Genomic DNA, 23,901 nt, shown 5'->3' with positions numbered 1-23,901 from the left:
CGTATTACTCGAATGTAGTCATGTGTTTTTGACATAAGCTCATTATATTCAGATCTGAAAAATAGCCCTGCTTGCACAAATTGGTAATAGTTGACTGACAGATGTTGACGACGTTATTGAAAGTAATACGTTGAGTAGAGTGATTCAAGTTGTCACAAAGCGCATAAATCTGGTTTACCTTATTACAACACGTTAGTGTGTTTATGTCATATTACAGAAGCCACCCTTCAGTTTTGAAGTCGGATACTTATCAGTGCTTCCTGTTAAAGTATGCAGCTGTTTGACTAGTAAAAATCTAAAATGGACTTTGAAGCTTCCGTTTCTTCTTCGAGCTAGGATATTTTATTTAATTGGAAGATGGCTAGCACCAATCCTTACGAAGACCCGGCGGCAAGGCCATTATTTGGAGAGCACCAGCCTCAGGTTTGTAAATCAGCTTTTCAGTACATCCGCCTTCAATAATACATCTCACCATGTCGGCTAATTCTGCGCAACGATACGTCATTTCTGTAAACATTGGATCACGTGTTATTTTTGTTCAAAAATCCATTTTGTATCAAGAAAGAACGATAGTACTTTAAATAAGGAAAGTGATATGCATAAAGTATACAAAAATATCCCATATTTCGTCTCGAAATGCACATGAAAATGTGATTTCTAAATGTCAGCATGAAGACCCACACCATGACCTTCTTGAACTGGTAATCCAGAAAATCTGATTTACTATGTATCTTTTAGGATCATACAGATAAATACATTATATAAAAGATGGAAATGCATACCCTAAAACAATACTGCATTTTAATCCAAGTTTCCAATTTTGCTAGAAGTTGTCCTACACGTACAAAATCATCTGCTACCCAATGTGTCAGCTTGCCACAAGAACATAATTTCTCAAGAAATTCCCCGGTGTATAGTCTGTTTCTAAATTCTTTAGTAATTTTTCCCCATCAACAAGACGTAAACACATTACATCCTATTCTTTGTTGTTTCTCTTCCACATAATAGTTTATTTTTTTTATAAAATGTTGAACTTTACTAACTTTTTTTTACAATATCAGTTTAGTTTGCTTAATATTTCTTGCCATTTATTGGCATTGTTATGTTGAATTTTGTAAAACTATATATATATATATATATACAATGCTGTCAGGCATTTCTGTGCACTTAAGGTTTCTGTCTCCAATATTTAAGCAAAACGCATACCGAATTCGACCGATTGACCAAAATAAAATATAGCAATGCTTACCATTTGAAAAGAGGCATTTGTCACCAGAATATTCTGTTCAAAATAATATTAATTTTGGATACATGAGATACCACCCCTGTGTTTTCCTGACTTGCGATATGTCTGCCTATTCTGCACACAGCTTTGAAAAGATGTAATGTTTATCCATCGGACTATATAAATGAAATAGATTACTTTGGACTGTTTCTGTCAGCAGTTCAGTCGAGTAATTAGGTCAGTTTTATAGCAAATGTCACAAAATTCCATGTAACAATGCCAGTAAATGGCAAGAGATATTAAGTAAAACTAAGTCAGTCTTATGAAAATGTTAGTAAAGTTCAACATTTTATAACAAAATAAGCTATTATGTGGAAGTGAAACAACAATGAATAGGGTATAATGTGTTTACAACGTCCTGTTTATGGGGAAAAATTTAGAAATAGACTATATGCCACAGACTTTCTTCAGAATCCCATTCTAGCAGCAAGTTGACATGTGTGGGACAACTTTGTGCGAAATTGGAACTTAGATTAAGATGCAGAATTCTTTTAAGATATACATTTCCATCTTTTTATTTAATGTATATATTTGTATGATTCTAAAAGATGCATAGTAAATAGGATTTTCTGGGTTAGTGGTTCAAGAAGGTCATGGAGTGGGTCTTCATGCTGACGGTTAGAAATCACATTTTCATATGCATTTTGAGTCAAAATGTGGGATAGTTTTATACATATTATGAATATCACTTTCCTTAATTAAAGTATGATCATTTTTTTCTTGACACAAAATGGATTTTTGACCAAAACAACAAGTGATCCAAAGGTTTACAGAAATCATTGCGCAGAATTACCCAATGCAGAGAGAGAGAGCTATCCCTGGATTCTACAAGAGAATGCTTGATAATACTAACAGAATTTATTATAGATACAATATAAATAGCATTACATATAGGTTAAAGAATTCATTTTTTGTCTTTTTTATATGAAGCATCATATTACCTCATATTTGACATAAGCCCATTACTTTCAGAGCTGAAGTTCTCTAAACTGTATGATATGGATTTCAAATGACATATGGTAGAGGATAATACATGTAAAAAAAGATGTATCCTTGCTAGCTTTAAACACATTATTGGCATTATCATGCAGAGGAAATGTGAGTTAATACTTTCCAAAGGACAGACTGAGGCAGCTGTCCCAGGCTGACTTGGATGGTTATTGAACCTATGGCCTCTGGGTTACAAGTCCAACACTCAACCAACTGAGCTACCACAGCTCCAAATACATGGGTAATATCTTACCAAATATTTAGATCTTAACAATGTTTAATTTTTTTAAAAGAAAATTAATTTTTGTAATATTTTTAGAACATTGTACAATAAGTACCATGTATCAGCAAATTATATTTTATTCTACACAGTTATTTAGCTTTTAGATTTTATAATATTTGGATACAAATGTAGTTTTAAGGTTGGTGTTAAAATACTCCATTATCACCAAAAAAATGTGCCAGTAAGATGTAAAATCTATCCCTGATCAATATGCCCCTTTTTCTTGAGTCTGATAATATTTATTAATCATTCACAATTTCATAAATAATAAACTATACTTTTGTTCCCTATAAATGCATACAAATAAAACTATTATTTTTTCATTGCAGGACAGGGTTATCAATCTTATTGTTGGAATAGTGACTAGCATAATTGTCTTGGTAAGCCCGTTTTTTCCAATCTATATATTTGGCAGTATTAGACAAAACAGTATTTTATCATTGTTTAAGCATACATAGCACCTTGCTTGAAATGGCTAATTGGAAAATGTGTTGATTTTCTCCCTGTACTTATTAGCATAATTATTCCTTTAAAATCAGCGTAGTACTTTTGAAAATGAAATGTTGGTGATTGACATGGGACCCATCAGAATATTGTGGACATTTTATGAAAATAAGGTAGGGATCATAAAAAGATGGTAGTTTATAACAGATTGTTTTATAATCTAGGCTATTTCTGAAACACATTATAATATATAGCACTCCTTCACTACAGGGGCTTTCATTATAATATGTTAATATTATGGTCATGGTTCCCATTTCTCATGGTGGTATTGAGATTTTATACATCATGCTTCAGTGGTCTCATAGAGAAGCCACTGTACTCATACCCATGTACAGTGGTCTCATAGACAAGCCAGTGTACTCATACCCATGTACAGTGGTCTCATAGACAAGCCAGTGTACTCATACCCATGTACAGCATCATAAGACTATTTCAGCAGATTTTCAGTATGTTTTATGAAATGTTTTATTTTTCTTCTTTGCAGGAAACTTTAGTGAGTGCATTTGTATTCCCCGGGTGGCCTCTCAATGGAGTTAATGTGTTCTTTGCTGTGATAATTGTCTTGATTTGCTGTTCCCTAATAATGCTGGTAAGCCTTGTGAACACTTGCTTTATGGGTACATGTAGCAGTTAGGGGATTTAGGGGGACAGGTGGAATCAAAATTAGTATGATAAATACTATGTCAGTGCTTTGAAACAAACAGTGAAAAGAGAAAAGAATCAAACACCTTAACAGGTTTACTCAACTGCAACTAGGCTATTAGCATTGTTGCTTATCTGCTTAGGTTGCACTGCCATCAGATGAGATTTCAACATTGAGATTAATTTGCATTTTCTCCATCCCCTTTCCACAAAGCTGAGTCCTTGTTCTAGCATTCATCATGTGAATCAATAATTGAGGGTTTTAGACAAATCCTTGATGTGTAAGACTATATCTTTGGTCAAAGACCAGTCTCTGTTTACCATAATAATTGGGATGAACATCAAATGACAGTAACCAGCCTCAGTGTCAGATTAATCACTAACAGTTCCAGCTCATATCTGGCTAAAGAACTTTTTTGTTGTTGTTCTAGGGTTTAACACCATTTTTCAGCACATGATAGGCTATACATGGCGGCCAGTAAAACTGGTGGAGGAAGAACCCTGGAAAACCCAGGGAAGAACCACTGACCCACGAGAAGCTACTGGCATGCTTTCCCACGTACCCATGCTAGCTGAGCCTTGGACTTGAACCCACACAGACAGATGTGAGATGGCAGTGATCTGGAATGGTGCACTTTAGACCACTTGGCCAATCTTGGCCCCGAACTTTTTTGTAATTTTGAGGCCGTATGTTATAAAAGTACTTAAGATTTATCAAATGATGTGACTTGAAGGATTTTTCTGTGCTCCTTTTGTTTTTTTTTAATTTAGATGTACAAATCCCATTTCATTTTGTTAAATTAGTAATATTAACAGTAATTAACAGCCTCCATTTGCATTTGACTCTTTCTGTATGGTCAAATTAAGCAAATATTTTCTTAAATCCATGTACTCTAGCATGCCAACTGCAAATTAATGATTCAAACTTTCTAATTTTCAGGAGGTTTATTGTTCAGTTAGATACACAGTATGTTATCATACAATCACTTCATTACAGAAAGGTGCAGCAAACCCAGAGACAGTAATATGCAATTCCTCAGAGAATTCTGTGATCATGTAGACCCAGAGAAAATATTTATTATACAATCACTTCATAACAGAAAGAGCTCAACAGACTCAGAGAAAATATCGTACAAATTCTTTCCTAACAGAATTCTGTTACTGTATCAGGCAGACCCAGAGAAAATAGTATTATACATTCCATCCCCAATAGAATTTTGCTATCAGGAAGACCCAGAGAAAATTATGTCATACAAACCCTCCTTAACTGAATTTTGCTATCAGGCAGATCCAGAGAAAATAATATCATAGAATTCCTTTCTTAACAGAATTCTGCCAAGAGAAAATATCATACCACCACTCCTTAATAGAATTCTCCTATCAGGCAGGGCAACAGAAAATACTATAAAATCTGCTAACAAAATTATCTTATCAGACAGACCTAGAGAAAGAGTTATAATATAATTATATTATCACTTCCTTACATAATTATGTTATGAGAATTGTTTGTTATTTAAAATTATCCAAAAGAATTATGTAAGAAGATAAGCCACAATACAGTATAATAAAATAATTTCTTCCGTACAGAATTCTACAAATCTGCATGCTTTTCTGTGATTGTAATTTTACTGGTCCAGTTTTTATTATTTGCTGTGTCTCCAATAATTGCATATCATTAGGCCAAACAAAAAATATGAATGTTTTTGGTCAGCCACAGACCATCCCCATTTTTCATTGCCGACTCTAGCACTTTTTCCTAACAGCTTACATATCACTTGCCATAGACTCTATCACATTAAATTCAATAATTTCATACATTCAGCTATTTGGTTTTGATATTGCTGGTCGATATGAGGCTTTTTATAATTTTTAAGCGATGGTACATGTAACTGTTTGCATGGTGCTAAATAGCCTAACAATGCTGGTGCACTGTTAAAATACAATCAATCAATCAGTCTTTCTTGATGGCAAACATGTAGATCAGCAGTTCATGTTAAAATTATGTAAAGCTACTGCAGTTCTTACAGGTATAAAATGGCACTTTTAAATTGGGCTATTAATGTTTATAAATTGGTAACAGTGAAAGAGAAGTCGCTGTCATTAATGCATGAACTATTTTATATTGCATGTGTTGTAAAATGCTAGATGCTGAGTTTTCATATCCTGGTTTGTTTCTCTGTTAATAATTAACAAAGCAGTACCAGCCACATCTAAAATGACGTTAAATTTGTTTTTGTGTGTGTAGGTTTAATGACATTTTTTAGCACATGATAGGCTACTCGTTTTAGTCAGTATATTTCTTGCAGGAAGAACCCAGGAAAACCCCTGGGAAAACCACCAATCCACATGAAGTTATTTATTGCATTGACACATTGGTTGAGCCTGAGACTCAAACCCATGCAGACAGTGGTGAGATGTGTGAGTGATATGTAGGGCGAGCGCCTTAGACCACTTGGCCACAAGGGGGCCGACAAGTTCATCTAAGTATAGTACATCATGTACACTTGGTTGCATACTTATGAAACAAAAAGTCACACTTGAATTCTTCTGCATTGTGGATTATGTCTGACCTCTCTTGCTTGCTGCACTGTCTCATTCTGAAGGAATAAATAACTCTAGTTGTGTAAAACTTATTGCTGCATCATGCTTTAAACACTTTTTCACTCACAAAAACACCTCATCAAATTCTGACCTTTAGGCTTTGTAGCTGTCCAGTAGTTCCATTTCCTTTTTAAGTTAAAGATGATGATGGTGTACATTGTATAGGTTCTTTCATGGTTGAAAGTGGCGAAGCTTCTTCTCTGTTGGATGGATGCAATAAAATGTCTGTTTGAATATTATCATATTTAAAGATGGCCGATTCAAAATCTCATCATATTCATGTGTTAAATAGTAATTACAAAACATTTATGTAATGCCTTAAACAACTTGGATTGTTTTATACCTTTTTTTCTTAAAATGTTCTTCTATTAAAGCCTATACCATAGCTGGAAGGAATATGAATTTATGTCTTGTAAACTTGCACTATTACCTGATTTGCTTACGATTGGATGGTTACATCTTCCCAATTGCACCTATCAACAATCAGTTCACAAAAATCTTTTTTGTAGACACGGTTGTTTTCACTATTGTTACCTGTTCATTAACCAAGGGAATCCCACTGCATATCTGCATATTTGTTAGGAAATGAAATGAGAGTACTGTACTACTTCATCATGAATGTTTTAACTTTGACCCTTATGCAGAAACATTCTCAATAAATTCTTGTACTGTTAAACAACTAGTTGTTATATATATATATATATATATATATATATATATATATATATATATATATATATATATATATAGAAAGAGAGAGAGAGAGATAACAGCAGTAGAGCTGCAGATTAAAATCTGAATACTTTGCCAAAACTCGGCAAAGATTTAAAAAATATGTAGCAAGTTGAAATAATATAAAAATAATATTGGATAAACGAGTCCTTCACTCAACCTGTAAACATAACCATGTCTAATGTATATACCTTCTGTTCAGTATCAGACCTTTCAGCTTAGTGTGTGAGAGATGGTGGCTCAGTGGTTAGCTGCTGGACTCATCACCAGATTTGTGCAGGTTCAAATCCTACCATTGGACCAGCCTGATAAGCGACCATGGTGTGTCCTTGGGTAAGGCACTTTACTCCAATTGCCTTGGCACAAAATATCCTACCTGTGTTGCCATGCCATGAAGTACCAAAACCAAAACGAATTTGTCCTGTGTGAGAACTAACAATCAGTTAGGGCATAACTGAAATTACAGTGGTCCACAGACTAATCACCCGGCTGTGCAATTCCTAACAGGTATTCCCCATAGTGTCATAAGGAAATATTGGGACTACAAACATCCCTAAGGCCAGAGGAGTTTCACAAGTTCATGGTTCAGCTTGGACAAGTAAGCTGTCAGGAGCGTAGTGGGTCACCTGTTCCATTTGTAATACATGTAAAATTTCAAACTGTAAAACCTTTCACACTGTCATACAATGTTTTGCAAACATACCTAAAGCCAGAATATTTTCTCACTCCCCATCACTGCTAGTGCAAAGGTACAGATGTTTCTCACTTCAACAGCAATGATACCACTATAGTGCAGACCCATATAGGTTCTGACTAACCTTTCTTCCTAAAAGCTTGGATGTGGGAGGTTAGTGTTAGGACTGGTTGGCCTGGTGTCAGGATAATGTGACTGGGTGGGACATCATGCTACATGTCTGTGGCAAGATTCCCCAGTGCTAGACATCACTATAAACTGCCACACTGCAGACATCGTAGCGATATAACTGAAAAATTGTTAAAGCTATGTTAAAAATCCAAACCACACACACACACACACATGCGTCCTAAAAGCAATACAATAGTCACATGTGGATTAGGCTGACTCGTCTGGTTTAAAGAGATGTTTGTAATGCCAGTATTTCTGAATTTTAAGGATAATGGGTCATAACATGTGATAATTTAAGAAGTAGATATTAAACTACTTTATTTCTGAGGCAGGACATTTATCGGCCAATAAGTAGCTGCTGACAGCATAAGAAAAACATTTCAATTACAGGATTGACTATCCTAAAACATCATGTGGAGATACCTCTGGCTGGCAGTGACATAAAGCTTGATAAAATGGATTAATAAATTGATAGAACTTTTTCTCACAGCTACTTGGTGTATCATTGTTCTTTGAAATCATATCAACCGGTACCTCAGATGTTTTTGATTTTAATTAGAATGGATAAGAAAGAAGCTTCAAAAGAAGGTAATTTGTTTTATTGTTATTCTTTATCCTCTACATTTCAGTTAGTTCAATGGGCCTAAATCAGTTTGAAAAGCTGCACTGATACTTTTGCATAGGGGACTTGCATAGTTGTTTATAATTTTCCAATACATAATATATGTACTGTATAAAATAATGCAAGTGCATCATTATATTTAGTTTGTATATTTGTAATTTTAAGCAAAGATATGAACCCTGCATATTGATTGACGGTCAGGACAGGTTTTGGGGCAGATTGGTTGACAGTCAGTCAGTACAGGTTTTGGGGCACATTGGTTGACAGTCAGTCAGTACAGGTTTTGGGGCAGATTGATTGACAGTCAGTCAGTACAGGTTATGGGGCAGATTGATTGACAGTCAGTCAGTACAGGTTTTGGGGCAGATTGATTGACAGTCAGTCAGTACAGGTTATGGGGCAGATTGATTGACAGTCAGTCAGTACAGGTTTTGGGGCAGATTGATTGACAGTCAGTCAGTACAAGTTATGGGGCAGATTGATTGACAGTCAGTCAGTACAGGTTATGGGGCAGATTGATTGACAGTCAGTCAGTACAGGTTTTGGGGCAGATTGATTGACAGTCAGTCAGTACAGGTTTTGGGGCAGATTGATTGACAGTCAGTCAGTGCAGGTTTTGGGGCAGATTGATTCGACTACATTTTAACAAGTTCATACATGATTTGTTGTTCTTGCATTAGAACTCTGACTTAGCAAGAGTGATATTCTGTGGTTCTTGAGTTAAGTTTTAAGTAGTAAAGTTTGTTTAAAAAATATCTTCAGTATTAAATTAGGTAACAGTCTATATGACCATGTAGCAGATTCATTGTTTATAAATTCAAATATTTACTGCCTGATGTATTCAATTATTTTTTCTATTGCTTTATGGAAAATGTACACACAGATGCAACTATTGTATATATTTATTTATATCAGCAAATCTTTGTGTATCCAGTACTCTTTACTCAGATTAAAGTTGAGATCAAGTCATATGGAAGAGCATATTTTTAAATATGTGTTAACCTAATACGGTAATTATTATCCTTATTTTTGTTACTGTAGTATCATTTAACTTTGTTGGGCTCAATTTTCATGGTTTTGTTATAAAAAAAGGCATTTTTATGGGTACTTAAACTCGTGGTTTTGCCTGTCAAAGTTTGCATATTAGTAGGTATTTAAGTTCATGGATTAACCTCTACAAATACCCAAAGAATAAAAAAGTATAAAACTATGCCGATGCAAACGGTGGTCACTTTAATGTTTAAAACAATACTACCACCCATATGAGCACAAATCAAAGACCTGGCAAGTTCAATATTTACATTGTGTTTTCGACCAAGTGAATAACATCAGTCGAAGCTGACACAGCCAACAACAACACTAAAACAATACTTCCATCTCTATGAGCACAAAGAAAACACCTGTCAAGATTAATCACTTTTGGCGTGTTTTCGTTTGAGTGCACATCATCAAAGGAAGCCGATGCAGCCAACAACACTAGGCCATTCGGTTATTAGAGTACATATGAATGATCTCTTACTTGAACCACTGTCCATAAAGTAGCACCATCTTTCTGATGATCATGGCATTAACACGGTGGCTTAAAGGTGATACAATTCAAGCAGTGGCAATATTTGATATGTTTAGTGCCCACCAAAGTGCAAAGATGCTAACTAAATTGAAAGACAGTGGAATCACTCCTTTATTTGTGCCTTCCTATTGTACAGACCAGCTTCAACCATTAGACTTGACAGTAAATAAATAGTGTGTGTGTGTGTGAAATTTAGATTTTTAACATAGCTTTAACAATTTTCCAGTCATATAGCTTTATTGACTGCAGTGGGACAGTTTATAGTGATGTCTAGCACTGGGGCATTATGCCGCAGACATGTAGCATGATGTCCCACCCAGTCACATTATCTTGACACCAGGCCAACCAGTCCTAACTCTAACCTCTTAATGCTGAGCACCTAGTGAGGCAGCTGTTAATACCATTTTTAAAAGTCTTTGGTATGACTCATCTGGGGTTCAAACCCACGACCTCCCGCATCCAGGTCAGATGCTCTAACCACTGTCCACTACACCACTGGACTGGCCTAAATAAAGAATACAAAATAAAGAGTACAAATAAGAAATAAAGTCACACTTCCACGAGTGGTATGATAATCAGGTCATGGATGCCATATCAGAAAAAGATGTTACTGTTGATAATCAGTGCACAGTATTAGTAAACCTTGCAACCTCATTAATCAAGCCAATTCATGCTGAATGGATAATTGCAGTTCATGCGACAATGAGTGAAAGATCGGACCTAATTATCATTGGTTTTGAGAAAGCTGGACTTGTTAGATTCAGCAGTTTGAGGATTATTTACCTGAGAATCATTTGTGAGTACCATGAGGCTTGATTGACATGATGTTGATACAGTGGATTTGTCCAAAAATCTGTGAAGTGTGAGCTTTAATACTCTGCTGTAATTAGTACGTATACATAGTGTTTCATTAATAATAGTGTTTTAAGAAATAGTTATAGTATTTTACAGGATTGTTGTTCTTTTGGATTAAAAATGCATGGATAAAATGAAATGTGCATTCAAAAGGATTTAAATGTTTCAACAACAGTCGTACTCGAATGAAGGATCGATTTGAATAAGTATTAAATTTAATTTTCATATACTGTTATTTTGTACTATATTTTTCTTTCATTTTCAGTATTACTATTGTTTGAATACATTTTGCTTTTTCTCTATTTTCTCTCTATCCTTACTTACCTCACATATCGATTTGAGGCAGTTAGTGTAAAATTAGGAATGTTTGCATTGAACCAATATAAAATGATTTAAAAGTCTTGTTTCCAAAGGTTAAAATAAAAAATGAAACAAACACATGTAAAAGCTAATATTTAATTACCAGATTACACTATGACCTGGATTTATGAAATACTAGTAGCTGTGTTAACCCTTTACCTCATGCAAGCGCCTTTGGACGCCTCTACTCCGTTTACATGGAAGTGCCTTTTGATGCCTCTACTCCATTCACATGGAAGCGCCTTTGGATGCCTGCTGTAAACATCAGCCATTTTAAGCCGGTTTTCATAGTGACACCTTCAGGGAAACCCCATATTAGATACTACATTCATTTCTGTGAATGACAATTACGTCAGATCATGTGGTCACTGTTTATGCTCTGGTCAGTATCTACTATTTAAAGTAACTGGGTCATAATTTCCACTCTCCAAAATGGAGGTCGCGGATTTCATTCAGTACTTACGAAGTTTTCATGATTAGAATCACAACTATGAAAGATTCAATAGCTTAGGTAAAGGCTCTGATATTGATGTAGGCAGCAATTAGTTTTTATAAATTATCAAATTCAGATGACTTAGTGATGTAGACGTAGACAAAAAACTTGTAAATTTCGAGTATGAGAAATTGCAGCTACGGTTGGTCACGCAGCCTCACTGACATGATGGTGAACGAGTTCTCTCAAGACTTTAAAGTACATAAAAAATTCTTCCGTGAAAAATAATTACATAGCTATATCAATCAGACTTTATTCTTAAATTTTTCGACACATAATAGATGTGTACCAAATATGTAAAATGGTTAAAATTGCTGTTAAACGTAACATACACTGCATGGTTTAACAGTTAACAGGCAGGCCTATGCATATGGAGTCAAAAGGTAACAGGTGTTCTATTTATAGCATGCTGCACTTTGTAACTATGCTCTGTGAGGTAAAGGGTTAATCTCTGGGAATGAAACACTGTAAGAAAATGGGGGGGGAGGTCATCATCCTACGTGGTTCATTTTTTGTTAGTGATTTAAATTCATGGTTCGGGGCAACAAAGGAAACCACGAAAATTGGTCTCCCAGGAAAAATGATGATACTACAGTGTTGTATATAGTCACTTATAAGGAGAGCCAAACTGCAAATAACAAAAATCCTAAGCTGCTATAGCATAATATGACTGCAGATCAGTGTCTGTGGTCTGTGTTGTTTGTTCTACTGCTTACTCCTAACAAACTGCATAAACTCAGATTTGCCATTGAATAATGTGCCAGCAGGTCTGTGTCTATGCAGTTTGCAGTTGGACTAGTCTTATAAGCAAGCATATATGGTACTTCAAATAATGATTGATGGTGCAATTTTGAGCATTCCTATTTTTAAAAAATATGAATCACTGGTACCTTTTAGTATTCTTTGTAGTGGCTGGTAAAAATAAAACTGATAATATTTTCCTCATGTTTTAAAGTTTCACAAAATATTAGTTATGTATTTGTAACCAAGTTTTCAAATTATTGTTTTCTTGCCAATGCATGATGTGTACATGTGCATGTTTATCAGTCAGTATTAATCCCAGTAATGTTTCTAATATCATATATACAATGAATACATGGTCACCACTAGTCATTTTAGGTAACATAAATGTCTGGTACCTGATAAGTCATTTATCTGTCTGAGAATGCTAAATTTATCTTATGGTAGACTAGAAGAAAGTGCTTAAATTATGAAACAAGGAAGAAAATGAATGAGATGGAAACAGAACATGAAGTATGTCTGTCTGTTTGGGACAATCACTATTAGGCCTATCAATTACTGTCAAGTTTCATCAATTAAGTTAGTAAATATGAACATACAGGCGATGCTTGCTGTACACCAATTTGATGCCATTTATGATAAAGAAATATTTCATTTGCACGACTGTGCTCATTTTTACTTCATTGCTCGATGTGCTGTGACTTGCACGCAGCTGACATATGTACGATATCTATTCGTTTGAAATTTATGCATAAATAATCATTACTTGAAGATTTAGAGGTATAACTTTCCCAAGAATGTCCTTAAAATATGAGTATCCTGTGGAAAAATTACTTAAAATTTATTTCCATTTACTCCATAACCTAAGGAATGCATCTATGTTGTAAATCAAGAGTTACATGTATATTTACTTAGAGTATCAGGTCATTACAAAATGTTGTGGATCTGTAAGAATTGTACAGTGTTTTCTGGCAATAACACTATTCATTGGCTCTGAGAAATGTGACTGCATTATACATTAAACCACAGATCAAATGTTTCTTACAAGTCGTGGTGTGTGGTGGGGTTTATCTCAGTTTTGCAATGATGTCATAGTGGATTATTTTCCATTTCCTTAACTGAAGATTGGCTCGTTCAGTAGTTAAAAGACTGCCTTTTAAGCACTTCTTACCCATACTTTGAACAGTGAAGCTATGTTGGCTGGTTTAGAAAATACATTCAAGCTATACACAAAATATGCTATTTCAGCAACAGTACCGGTAGTTATTGTTTATAATACACAGATAATCCACTTTGTGATAATTTTTGTCTTAAACTTCGATAATTTTACATATTTAACAGCTCAGTAATTTATCTTGTTTGAACAGTGCTAGGATTAATAATAACCAGTTGTTTGAAAAGAAGAATGGGGTGAATCTCTACAATGGAAGAAATTAAGGCAGAAATATCCATACCACGTACACGTAGTTAATATTCTAGGTACATTCTGAATACAGACAAAATACAACTGAGGACAGTCTTAGAATGTATAGTTTTTTTGACTGAGTAGATTTCTCATCCATCAAGTGTATCATTTGAAGTAGAGAAACAGAACTTTTATTTATCACTTACTTTGGCTCTAGGTGATATGTGCCGTAGCTGCAGGCATGATTCCTGTTCGGAAAAGATAGAAGCAGTTGCATGCATTATTTTATTTTATATGCTACCTTGCAAAAATTATTTAAAATGTGATTGTAAGTTTGAACTTCTGACCCCTCTCTGAAGCCTGAATGGAAGGAGTGAATGGAGTGAAACATAATATATCTGTTGCAAATGATTACAATGAAGAAAGTGGAATATTAAGTTGATTTCCAGCAAGCGGTGTAGGAAAACAAAAGGACAGATGACAGGGATATCAATTATCCACAAAATTTTGGAATGATTTTGATATAAAAACTCAAACAAAGCATACTTCAGTTTTACTTATACTAGCTTCATTTGCATTTCAGAAATCATATGCTGTAAGGCTTGCAATTATTGAGTATTCTAAAAGCAGAATTTGGTTCTGTAAGGTGAAGGGTAAAATACTCGTTACTATCTTGCTGGACATATAATTTTAGTGGGAAGTTTGTTGCAACAAGCATACAATTAAATTTTAGGGATAAACAATGCAATGAAAGAATAACTGATTGTAGAGTTGAAAATCATTGTGAGTACATTTACAAATATTGGCCATCAAAGATTTGAGTGTACTGGAGTACAAGTATATCAACAGTTGCTTTTCGAAGCAGACAGTTTTTAAGATACATGTTTGCTAACCATCTTCTCTCAGTTTTAAAAACAAGAATTCGGTGAGGAAGAGATTTTCTAATACACATTTTTCTGGGTACTATTTCTTGCTGAATTTGTTTTCTTGGGTGGGGGGGGTGTTGCATGGTGATTTTTACTTTATGAACATATCTGGTAAAATAATTTGAGGTCAGATGGATTTGACACTGTTTACATAATACTGCTATATATTTTACACCAGTTCTATCACTTTTTAGCTCCAAATCAAGCATAATTTACCATATTATGTCATAGATCTTGACCTAAAAATAGAAACACAGTTTATTGAGAGCACTTAGTTGAGTTTTATATCTGATGATATTTAATTCCACTTCATTTTGTGGTGTTCATTTCATGTTACTTCATTTTCTTGCCTCTGGTGGCCTAGTGGTTAGAGCATCCACCTCTGATGCAGGAGGTCATGGGTTCAAACCCCGGTCAAGTCATACCAGACTTTTAAAAATGGTACTAGCTGCTGCCTTGCTTGGCACTCAGCATTAAGAGGTTAGTGCTAGGACTGGTTTACCTGCTTTCAGGATAATGTAACAGGGTGGGACATCTTGCTACATGTCTGTGGCATGATGCCTCAGTGCTAGACATCAAAATGGACCCACACTGCAGACACCATATCAATATGACTGATTTTTAAAAATAAATCTATGTTAAAAATCCAAATCACAGATACACACACACACATACACACACACATTCTCTTGCCACCAAATACTGCATGTACTTCTACATTTCTTTAGCTACTTTTAGCAGTTCACTACCTAAGTGCAGCTCCTTAGCCAGTTGTATGATCAGATTTCATATCCATCCATGCATAATTATTTGCACCATACTCAACCTGTGTATATTCCTTAGGCTGGCTGTCTTTTTTTCTTGATAAACTAGACAGATTAATCTTGATGATTGCATTGCAAATAAGATGAATATATATATATATATATATATATATATATATATATATATATATATATATATATATATATATATATATATATATATATCTGAGAAATAAACATTTTACTACCATTTCTTTTAGTTGTGTATTGTGTAAATATGTAAGCAAGTGATTATGTGATAACCCTTTCACTTGGTCTGTCGGATAATAGAATTCTGAAAGGAAGGATTACTCTTTTTCTCAGGGTCTGCCTGATAGCAAATTCTGTTAGAGAAGGGTTGTATAATATTATTCTTCTGGGTCTACCGGATAGTAGAATTCTGTTAGAGATGGATTGTATAATACTGTATTTTCTGGGTGTGCCTGATAGCAGAATTCTGTTAGAGGTGGATTGTATAATATATATTTTCTTGGTCTGCATGATAGCAGACTTCTGTGAAGGACAGATGGAATATAGCAATACTATTTTCTCTGGGTCTGCCTGATAGTAGAATTTTATTAGGGAGGGATTGTAGAATACTATTTTCTCAGGGTCCACCCGATAGCAGAATTCTGTTAAGGAGGGATTGTATAATACTGTTTTCTCTGGCTCTGGGAGGGATTATATATTTTATCTGGGTGTTCCTGATAGCAGAATTTTGTTAGGGAGAGGATTGTAAGACCTTATTTTTTATGGGTCTCTCTAAAAGCAGAATTCTGTTAGGGGAGGTAATCAGAAAACCAAAGATATTTAAAAAAATCAGAATTGCAGAATGTTTTCTGAACCATGCTTCCATTATTTTCTTTTTGTTATTTTCAACTTGGAAAAACTATGAACTATTGACACTGTAGCACTCATTAAAATACTTTGGATAACTGTTGTTTATGTTTAGAGGAATCATTTACCTTTTTATGGCACTTTTGGCAGAACATATGCCATGTTAACATTATAAACCTGTTTTACCATAATCAATAAAATGTCACTATTATTTTAACCTAATTTTGAGTTTTCTCAGTGGCTAAATCTTATTTGTCTTTTTTCTTTTGCTTGCAGATCTACTGGTACAGACAAGGTGATCTGGAACCAAAATTCAGGAAAATGATTTACTTCAACTCCCTTACAATTGTCTTACTGTGTATATGTGGAAACTTGTACTTTCATGAAGTTGGATTTGGAAATAAAAAACAGTGACAAGTTAATGCTTTGTGGGAAATGCATTTCAAATTTGTTGTGCTTTGTGAAGAGGAATAATGCATGAGTGATTGAATGAACTTTACAATATTTGTGTTCATTATGTTTATTTTTGTCAGCTTGATATTGTTGTAGCCATGCGTTTTATTACATTATCATTGTGATCAAAAGATACTTAACATGTTATGCCCAACAGTGTAATGGAATGTTAAGAGGGCATAAAGTTGAATACAAGTACCAAGCATTACCATTAATAATATCAAGTGATATATCATATAACTAATGTTCACATATTTAACTGCAGCTTTCCCATACTTGTTTCCACATCTTACTAAAAATCTACTGTATTTGATGTTTTATCCTTTCCTAGAATCACTTTCTATGATGGAAGCAACCAAACATTAAAATTTAAATTGTACTTGAACCCACTGCCTTAAAGTCACGCTTAGAGACTTTTAACATTGTATACAAACTTAAGAACAGAGCAGATCATGTTAAAATAACTGTAAAATTTGAATGGCTCTGGATTTTAATCTTGTGTCCTGTATATTGTAACCAGGTCCATGTTGTCTTTGCACTAGGCACACAAGTCATTGCTGCCAGGTGCAACGGGTTGTGCAGGCAGCATGCAGTTGACAGGTGCCTCGCAAGGCTTGGGGTGGCTGGACTCATGTTTAGCCAGCTCTTGGGGTTGTGATAGTTTTAGTGTGGCAGGATACTTACTCCATGTCAACCCTGATAGCTTTCAAAAGATGGTCACAATGATATTGCTGTGCTTTTCAACCTTGGTGGCACCTACAAAAGACACAGCCCCCCCCCTCCTTCCAAGAGTACTCATGTGCATTGGCCAGGACCACCACAAGGCAGTCACCAATTGTTTCAGTTTTTCAGCTTGCAGCACAGATAGTAACTGAATATTCTGGAAGATACCACAAAGGTGCTCAAGCAGTACCAGTATCTGGAAGATACCACAAAGGTGCTCAAGCAGTACCAGTATCTGGAAGATACCACAAAGGTGCTCAAGCAGTACCAGTATCTGGAAGATACCACAAAGGTGCTCTAGCAGTACCAGTATCTGGAAGATACCACAAAGGTGCTCAAGCAGTACCAGTATCTGGAAGATACCACAAAGGTGCTCAAGCAGTACCAGTAGTCCCTACCACCCAACTGCATTTGCGTACTCTTGACTGGCCCATAAAGCAGTAGCAAGACCCAGCTGTTGCTAAACTTCCAGGTATACTGGATGAAATTGGACTGGCTGTATGTGGTTGTCCACAACACAGATGATCAAGCATGCTGTGATATGCTGTGTCAGATTAGCGACATCCATGACAAGATGTGCGGTCAACAGTGGGCAGCCTAGACAGAAAAGGTTGATGCTGTAACAAGACCAAGGGCCAGGCAACCTTGATCGTGATAAGAACAACATTTAGAGTTTACAATGACATGATGCTGGAGGGGGGGGGGCACATTGATAGCAAAAAGGAATGTAAAAGATATTGTAAATGGATAAATATTCTAGCAAATCAATTAACTAATAATAAAATATTCGGGTTCCTACAGGTTATTGGACTCTGGACTTTTCACTTTGTATATCAAATGCTGTCATGATTTCCAGTGTTGAATAAATTGACACATATTTCTTCCAGTATGAGCTTAAGCTAAATGACAAAAACTCCCCCCCCCCCCCCGGATGCTCGAATCAATATGTTTAGAAAACAATATCCTGTGAATCTTTAATAAAGCCCATTCCTTTTTGTTAAAATTTCTTTTTACATTGAATTTATGTGGCTGGCTTTTCATGAGTGAAATAACTGTCATTAAAGTTGGCATCCATTTTCCCTGTAGCCAACCCAATGCCACCATTTATTTCAACATTTTTTGTGAAGATGCTGGTGGTGGAGAAATTTTGTTTTTATTTAAAATCATTTACAGTGTGTGAGACTCAAAGACATTTATACAAAGTATATTGCAAACGAGTCTGTAATTTTACAATATAATGAGGAAATACATTTTAAATCGACACACACACAAATTTGAACCTCCAGAAGGGGTGGGGTGTCTTGATTACTGTTTGATGATTTAGGATGAGATGAAGTTTTTATTTGCCTATTCCAGTAAGACATACCAGTACATGGGACCCAGGGAATTCACTTCCATTGTAGTCACCCAAAGAGGCAATTAACAATTCTGTATCATTTTTATATAAACTCTGTGTAACCAGAGTACCCTGACATATATGTTTACAGAATTGTCTTCCAAAGATAACATGCATGTTTAAATGGAAGTTTAAATGGAAAAGCCCTTCATGCATTTGTTCATGTTTTAGAAAATGTTAAACAGAGCTAAAGAAAATGTTCTAGTTGTTAGAAATCATGAATTTTAAAGCAATAACGTTTCATGTGTGAACTACATGTATTTGAAAGTGTGCATCAAGACTGAACGACTTGGTTTTTTTGTTGTTGTCCCTATTTGTTATTGCACTGACACAATTACACATATGCAGAATATATTTTAAAAAATGTAGAGTAATTTCCCTTGTGAAGAATGATTATTAGGAGATTACATAAATATCTGCATCAGTTACTACCATATACAAAATCAGTATTGTTCAGAGTTAAAATTTCTTGACTCACTAGAGTGATTTTCTTTTGATAGGCTGGACATGCAAAAGATTACTGTCTTGGTAAACATAGTTTTAATCCATCTCTTAGATTTTGTATTGTACTAATTCAGTATTTTGTATAACACAGACTGAGAACTTGTAACTTAGATGCTGGGAGATGACAGACTTTTAACTTAATTGTGGGTTATTGTTTCATTTTTAATTTACTTGTAGTATCAGCAACAATACTAAAAACATTAAACATGTACTTAATTTCCATTTAATTATGAATTGAACAGATATACATAAGACAAGTGTTGATTTTGAAAATAATTTTAATGGGCACATTTTTCGGCAATGTGTCAAAACTTTACCAGTAATCATTGCTTTTTTAAGCTCACCTAGCCAAGTGAGCTTGTTGTATGGTCCTTTGTCATATTGTGTGTCATTCATTCACATTTGCTAGTGAAAACTACTTCTCAAAAACCATCAAGGGGCTGTCCATTTAGAATGAATGCAAAAAAAAAGTCTGCCATTTTCATAGCCTCCCACCCCCATTGCACTGTGTGTGTTTTGTAAACCCTCCCCAGTGCGTACTTACACTTTTGCTTAGCACGCCACCCATGCACATCATAGTTTTAACAGCACAATCAGCAATCATATCCTCCGCTTTTAGTTTTGTCATGTGCACTCTGCATGTAGTGTTTGATGCTGGCTTGGGATGCATGATAAATGCCACATAATGAGCATGTTCGTTTCTTAATCTCACTGTCTGAAAGTGATGGACCATACATGTCAAAGAAGATTCCATTGGCAGATAAATATACTATACATTGTGCCAGAGAGCAAAAGTATTAGATACTTTTAAAGACAAGACCACATGAAGTTTATATGTAATGAAGTTGAATACAAAGTCTTGAGAAATAAAGTAAGCAATATGATTAAACAAGGAAAGAGAAACCACTATCAAAATATTCTTGATGTCAAAAAAAAATGTGGAATTTTTTTTTAAGGAAAGTGAGAATGAAAGTAAAAAGAAATATACATATATCATCCGTAATTAATGTTGGAAATAATGTTTATGATCTGTATGACATTGCAGATATTTTATTTTCAATGAATTCTTTGTAAATAAAATTACCTCCAAAGGTATAGAACATAAGTTAGACTCTAATCATTTAGAATTAAAATGTTTTTGTTTCACAAAACTTCCAAATGATACTGAATTTGAAATCCCATAAATAAGTTCCAAGTTTGTTTTGAATTACCTAAAAACATGGATGTTTCTAAATCTACAGGGCTTGGCATGATGGGTCCAACACTTCTCAAGGCATCTGCATTTACTACTGATGATAGTGTTACCCTTCTTTGTAATCACTACTATTGATGATAGTGTTACCATTCTATGTAATCACTACTATTGATGATAGTGTTACCATTCTATGTAATCACTACTATTGATGATAGTGTTACCATTATATGTAATCACTACTATTGATGATAGTGTTACCCTTCTATGTAATCACAGCTTGAGAACAAGCATGATCAAATGAGGATGTAAACAACTATAGACAATTCTTCCATCCCTTTCCAAATTACTAGAAAAGCATGTACACAGTTCTTGAACTATCTCATTGATCATAATCTACTTGATAAAAATCAATCTGACTTTCATAATGATAATTCTTGTGAAATTGTACTTATCTCTATGACTGACACATGGCTGAAAGCCTTAGAAAGTTAGTTGGTAATTGATTTTAAAATAGCTTTTAACCTTGTAGATCATGAAATTCTTGGAAAGTTAAAAATCTGTCTTAAGTGGTTCACATCCTACATGAACAATAGGTCTCAGCAGGTACCATTAAATGGACACCAATATGAGACACAAGGTTCTCTCTTGGGGCCCTTGTTATTTGTTCTATTAATAAATGACCTAATCCTAAAAATAGGAGATGCAGTCTCATCAACTGAGTCAAACATGAAATCTGATGACACTACTTTGATGCTCAAAGCAACCAAGCTGAAGTTTATAAAAACCTTCAAACTGCTCTCTGCAGACCTCAAATATGGTGCAAGGAAAAAGGCATGATCCTCAATATGGACAAAAGTCTTGATGATAACTACATGGCAGAAAAAGAGCAAGATTGCAAACTGGCAAGTTTCAAGTTCTCTGTGATAACACAGATCAGAAAATGATGTGTTGGTAGAATTCTTGGAATATTTGTAGACAATTACTTGCAATGGTCTCGTCATAAATTATATTTCAAAGAAAATAAAGGCTTTCATTCCATCATATTGTAGAGTTGCTTTTTACAAAAGTTACATTCATCTACATCTTGACTACTGTAATATGATTTGGAAAAACACAACTTCTACAAATATGAGACAAATTTCCAGGCCCCAGGAAAGGGCATGTAAAATAATTCTTGATCAGCAAAAAAAAAAAATGTTCAAACAGCAATACTCAAAAGTATTACCTAGACATGAAAGAATATTTTTGAGAAAGGCCAAAAATAATGTACGAGGCATTTACAGAATCTACTCCATCTCCGAATCTTTAGATCATTAAAAGGACAAAATTTTAAAATTACCCAAGCTATTCATCATGTGCACTTACTTCAAATAACATTCCCCATGATATTAAATACTCTCCAAGCATCCCTTCCTTCTACAAGAGGTGAATTAGATGAATGAATTAAATAAAAAATGTGTACTTATTAAAGTACATGTTACACCACCCACCTCCTGTGCTACATTTTCATAACTACAGTAATGAAGCATTTATGTGAATAGTTTATATACAGTATATCTGCTTTTATGCATGTGTGTGTGCGGAGGGGAACATTATTATTGGCTTGTATCTTATATGTATATATCAGAGGGCTTCTGGGTAGGTTAGTTTCTCATTTGTAACTGAGTCACCCTCTGAAAATAAAATCTTTATTATTTATTATTATTATTATTATTATTGCAACCACAAAAAGACAATGAGCAGTCTGTCTGTTTAAAATAAGAGCTCCATTGATTTGAAATTCCATTAAGTTTACAGTGTTAGGGACCCTCTAATCTATCAGAAATTATAAATTGATGAATGAAATGACTGTTTTATTTTTTATATCATTGGTGCTTTTCTTCTTTAAATTCATTGGGAGATACTATAGGCTGGTTGTTGTTTACTAAGGCACACAGGTTTTACTCATAGTTGCTATAATATAGTTTTTATTATTATATGCATACATACTACTTGGTCTTACTTCCTACCCCAATACAGACACATACACAAACTTCAAACTTACCTCCGTACATACATCTTAAATGGATGGCCCCCAATTAGAATTTGACAAATTTTCAGAAGCTAGCATCCTGACATGAAACTTTCAAATTTGTTCAATTTTGTCCATCAGTTATGGCCACCATTACTAAAAATCAAAAGTTGTAATGACTTCTCAAAAACTGTTCAAAAGACTTTTACCAAATTTGAAAGACAGCATCTTGGCAAGAAATTTAAATTTGTTCAGTGATAATGACTTTCAATTTAAAAAAAAACTTTAAACAACCTCTCAAACACTGCTTAATATAATCTGATCAAATTTGACAGCATACTGACATGACGGTCTTTCATTTTTGTTCAAATGATGCTGATTCACCATAAGAAAAAAAAAGCACCATTACTATAACTAAAAAATGTTATGCAACTTTTTCTCAAAAACTGCTACACAGATAGGATCCAAATGTGACAGAAAGCATCCCGACATAGGTGGCTCTCAGTTTTGTATATACAGTATCATGCTAATCCACCATCAAATAATGGAACCTTTACTAAAGACTGCCTTGGGCCCCGAGTGGTCTAGAGTGCTCTCCATTACCGATCACTGCCATCTCACCTCTGTCTGCGCTGGTTCGAGTCTCAGATTCAGCCAATGTGGGTATGTGAGAAAGCTTGCCAGTAGCTTCTTGTGGGTCGGTGGTTCTTTCCGGGGTCTTACCGGGTTCTTCCTCCACCATTAATACTGGCCCCATTTATAGCCTATCGTGTGCTGAAAAATGGCATTAAACCCCACATAACAACAACAACAACTAAAGACTGCCCAATAAAATTTAACAGAAAATATTCAGGTACAAAGTGCTTTCAAATTTGAACAAATGATGCTAACCCACCATCAAATATGGTTGCAATACTAAAAATAGACAAATATTTTAAAATCTGCTCAAGAAACTGGTCAACTGAAATTGACACAACTCGATAGAAAGCATTTAGGTAAAAAAAAGCTTTCAAGTTTATACGAATGCCAATGTGCCATCAATCACATCTGGGGATGCACCTTGGCAAGTACAACATCATCTTACCAAAAGCACTCAATTCTGCCA

General features: G+C 34.7%; 1 protein-coding gene across 2 annotated transcripts; it reads left to right on the top strand.

Annotated features, from left to right (window-relative positions):
• LOC149787866 (transmembrane protein 243-like) lies at positions 1–22,483 on the top strand. 2 transcript variants are annotated; one of them, XR_016424117.1, is made up of 5 exons: positions 1–423; positions 2,888–2,938; positions 3,547–3,651; positions 16,791–17,865; positions 18,061–22,483. XR_016424117.1 is itself a non-coding variant. In XM_089974097.1 (4 exons), the coding sequence occupies exons 1-4, from the start codon at positions 358–360 to the stop codon at positions 16,926–16,928; spliced, it is 360 nt and encodes a 119-aa protein (XP_089830223.1). In that variant the 5' UTR covers positions 1–357; the 3' UTR covers positions 16,929–22,483. The 2 variants fall into 2 exon arrangements, 1 of the variants encoding a protein (XP_089830223.1); XM_089974097.1 differs by having other exon boundaries at positions 16,791–22,483.
• The last annotated feature ends 1,418 nt before the right edge of the window (positions 22,484–23,901 follow it).

Source organism: Sinohyriopsis cumingii, chromosome 11 (assembly GCF_028554795.1).
Source record: "Sinohyriopsis cumingii isolate HCF-2022 chromosome 11, ASM2855479v2, whole genome shotgun sequence".
In the NCBI taxonomy this organism is placed as follows: domain Eukaryota; kingdom Metazoa; phylum Mollusca; class Bivalvia; order Unionida; family Unionidae; genus Sinohyriopsis; species Sinohyriopsis cumingii.
This window is presented reverse-complemented; position numbering and strand designations above follow the sequence as displayed.

What these genes read in the sequence shown, in the direction of transcription:
- LOC149787866 (XM_089974097.1), top strand. Translation starts at nt 358, where the DNA reads ATGGCTAGCACCAATCCTTACGAAGACCCGGCGGCAAGGCCATTATTT. An exon ending in TTGGAGAGCACCAGCCTCAG is followed by an intron (nt 424 to 2,887) that starts GTTTGTAAATCA and finishes TTTTCATTGCAG; the next exon opens with GACAGGGTTATCAATCTTAT. An exon ending in GCTGTTCCCTAATAATGCTG is followed by an intron (nt 3,652 to 16,790) that starts GTAAGCCTTGTG and finishes TTTTGCTTGCAG; the next exon opens with ATCTACTGGTACAGACAAGG.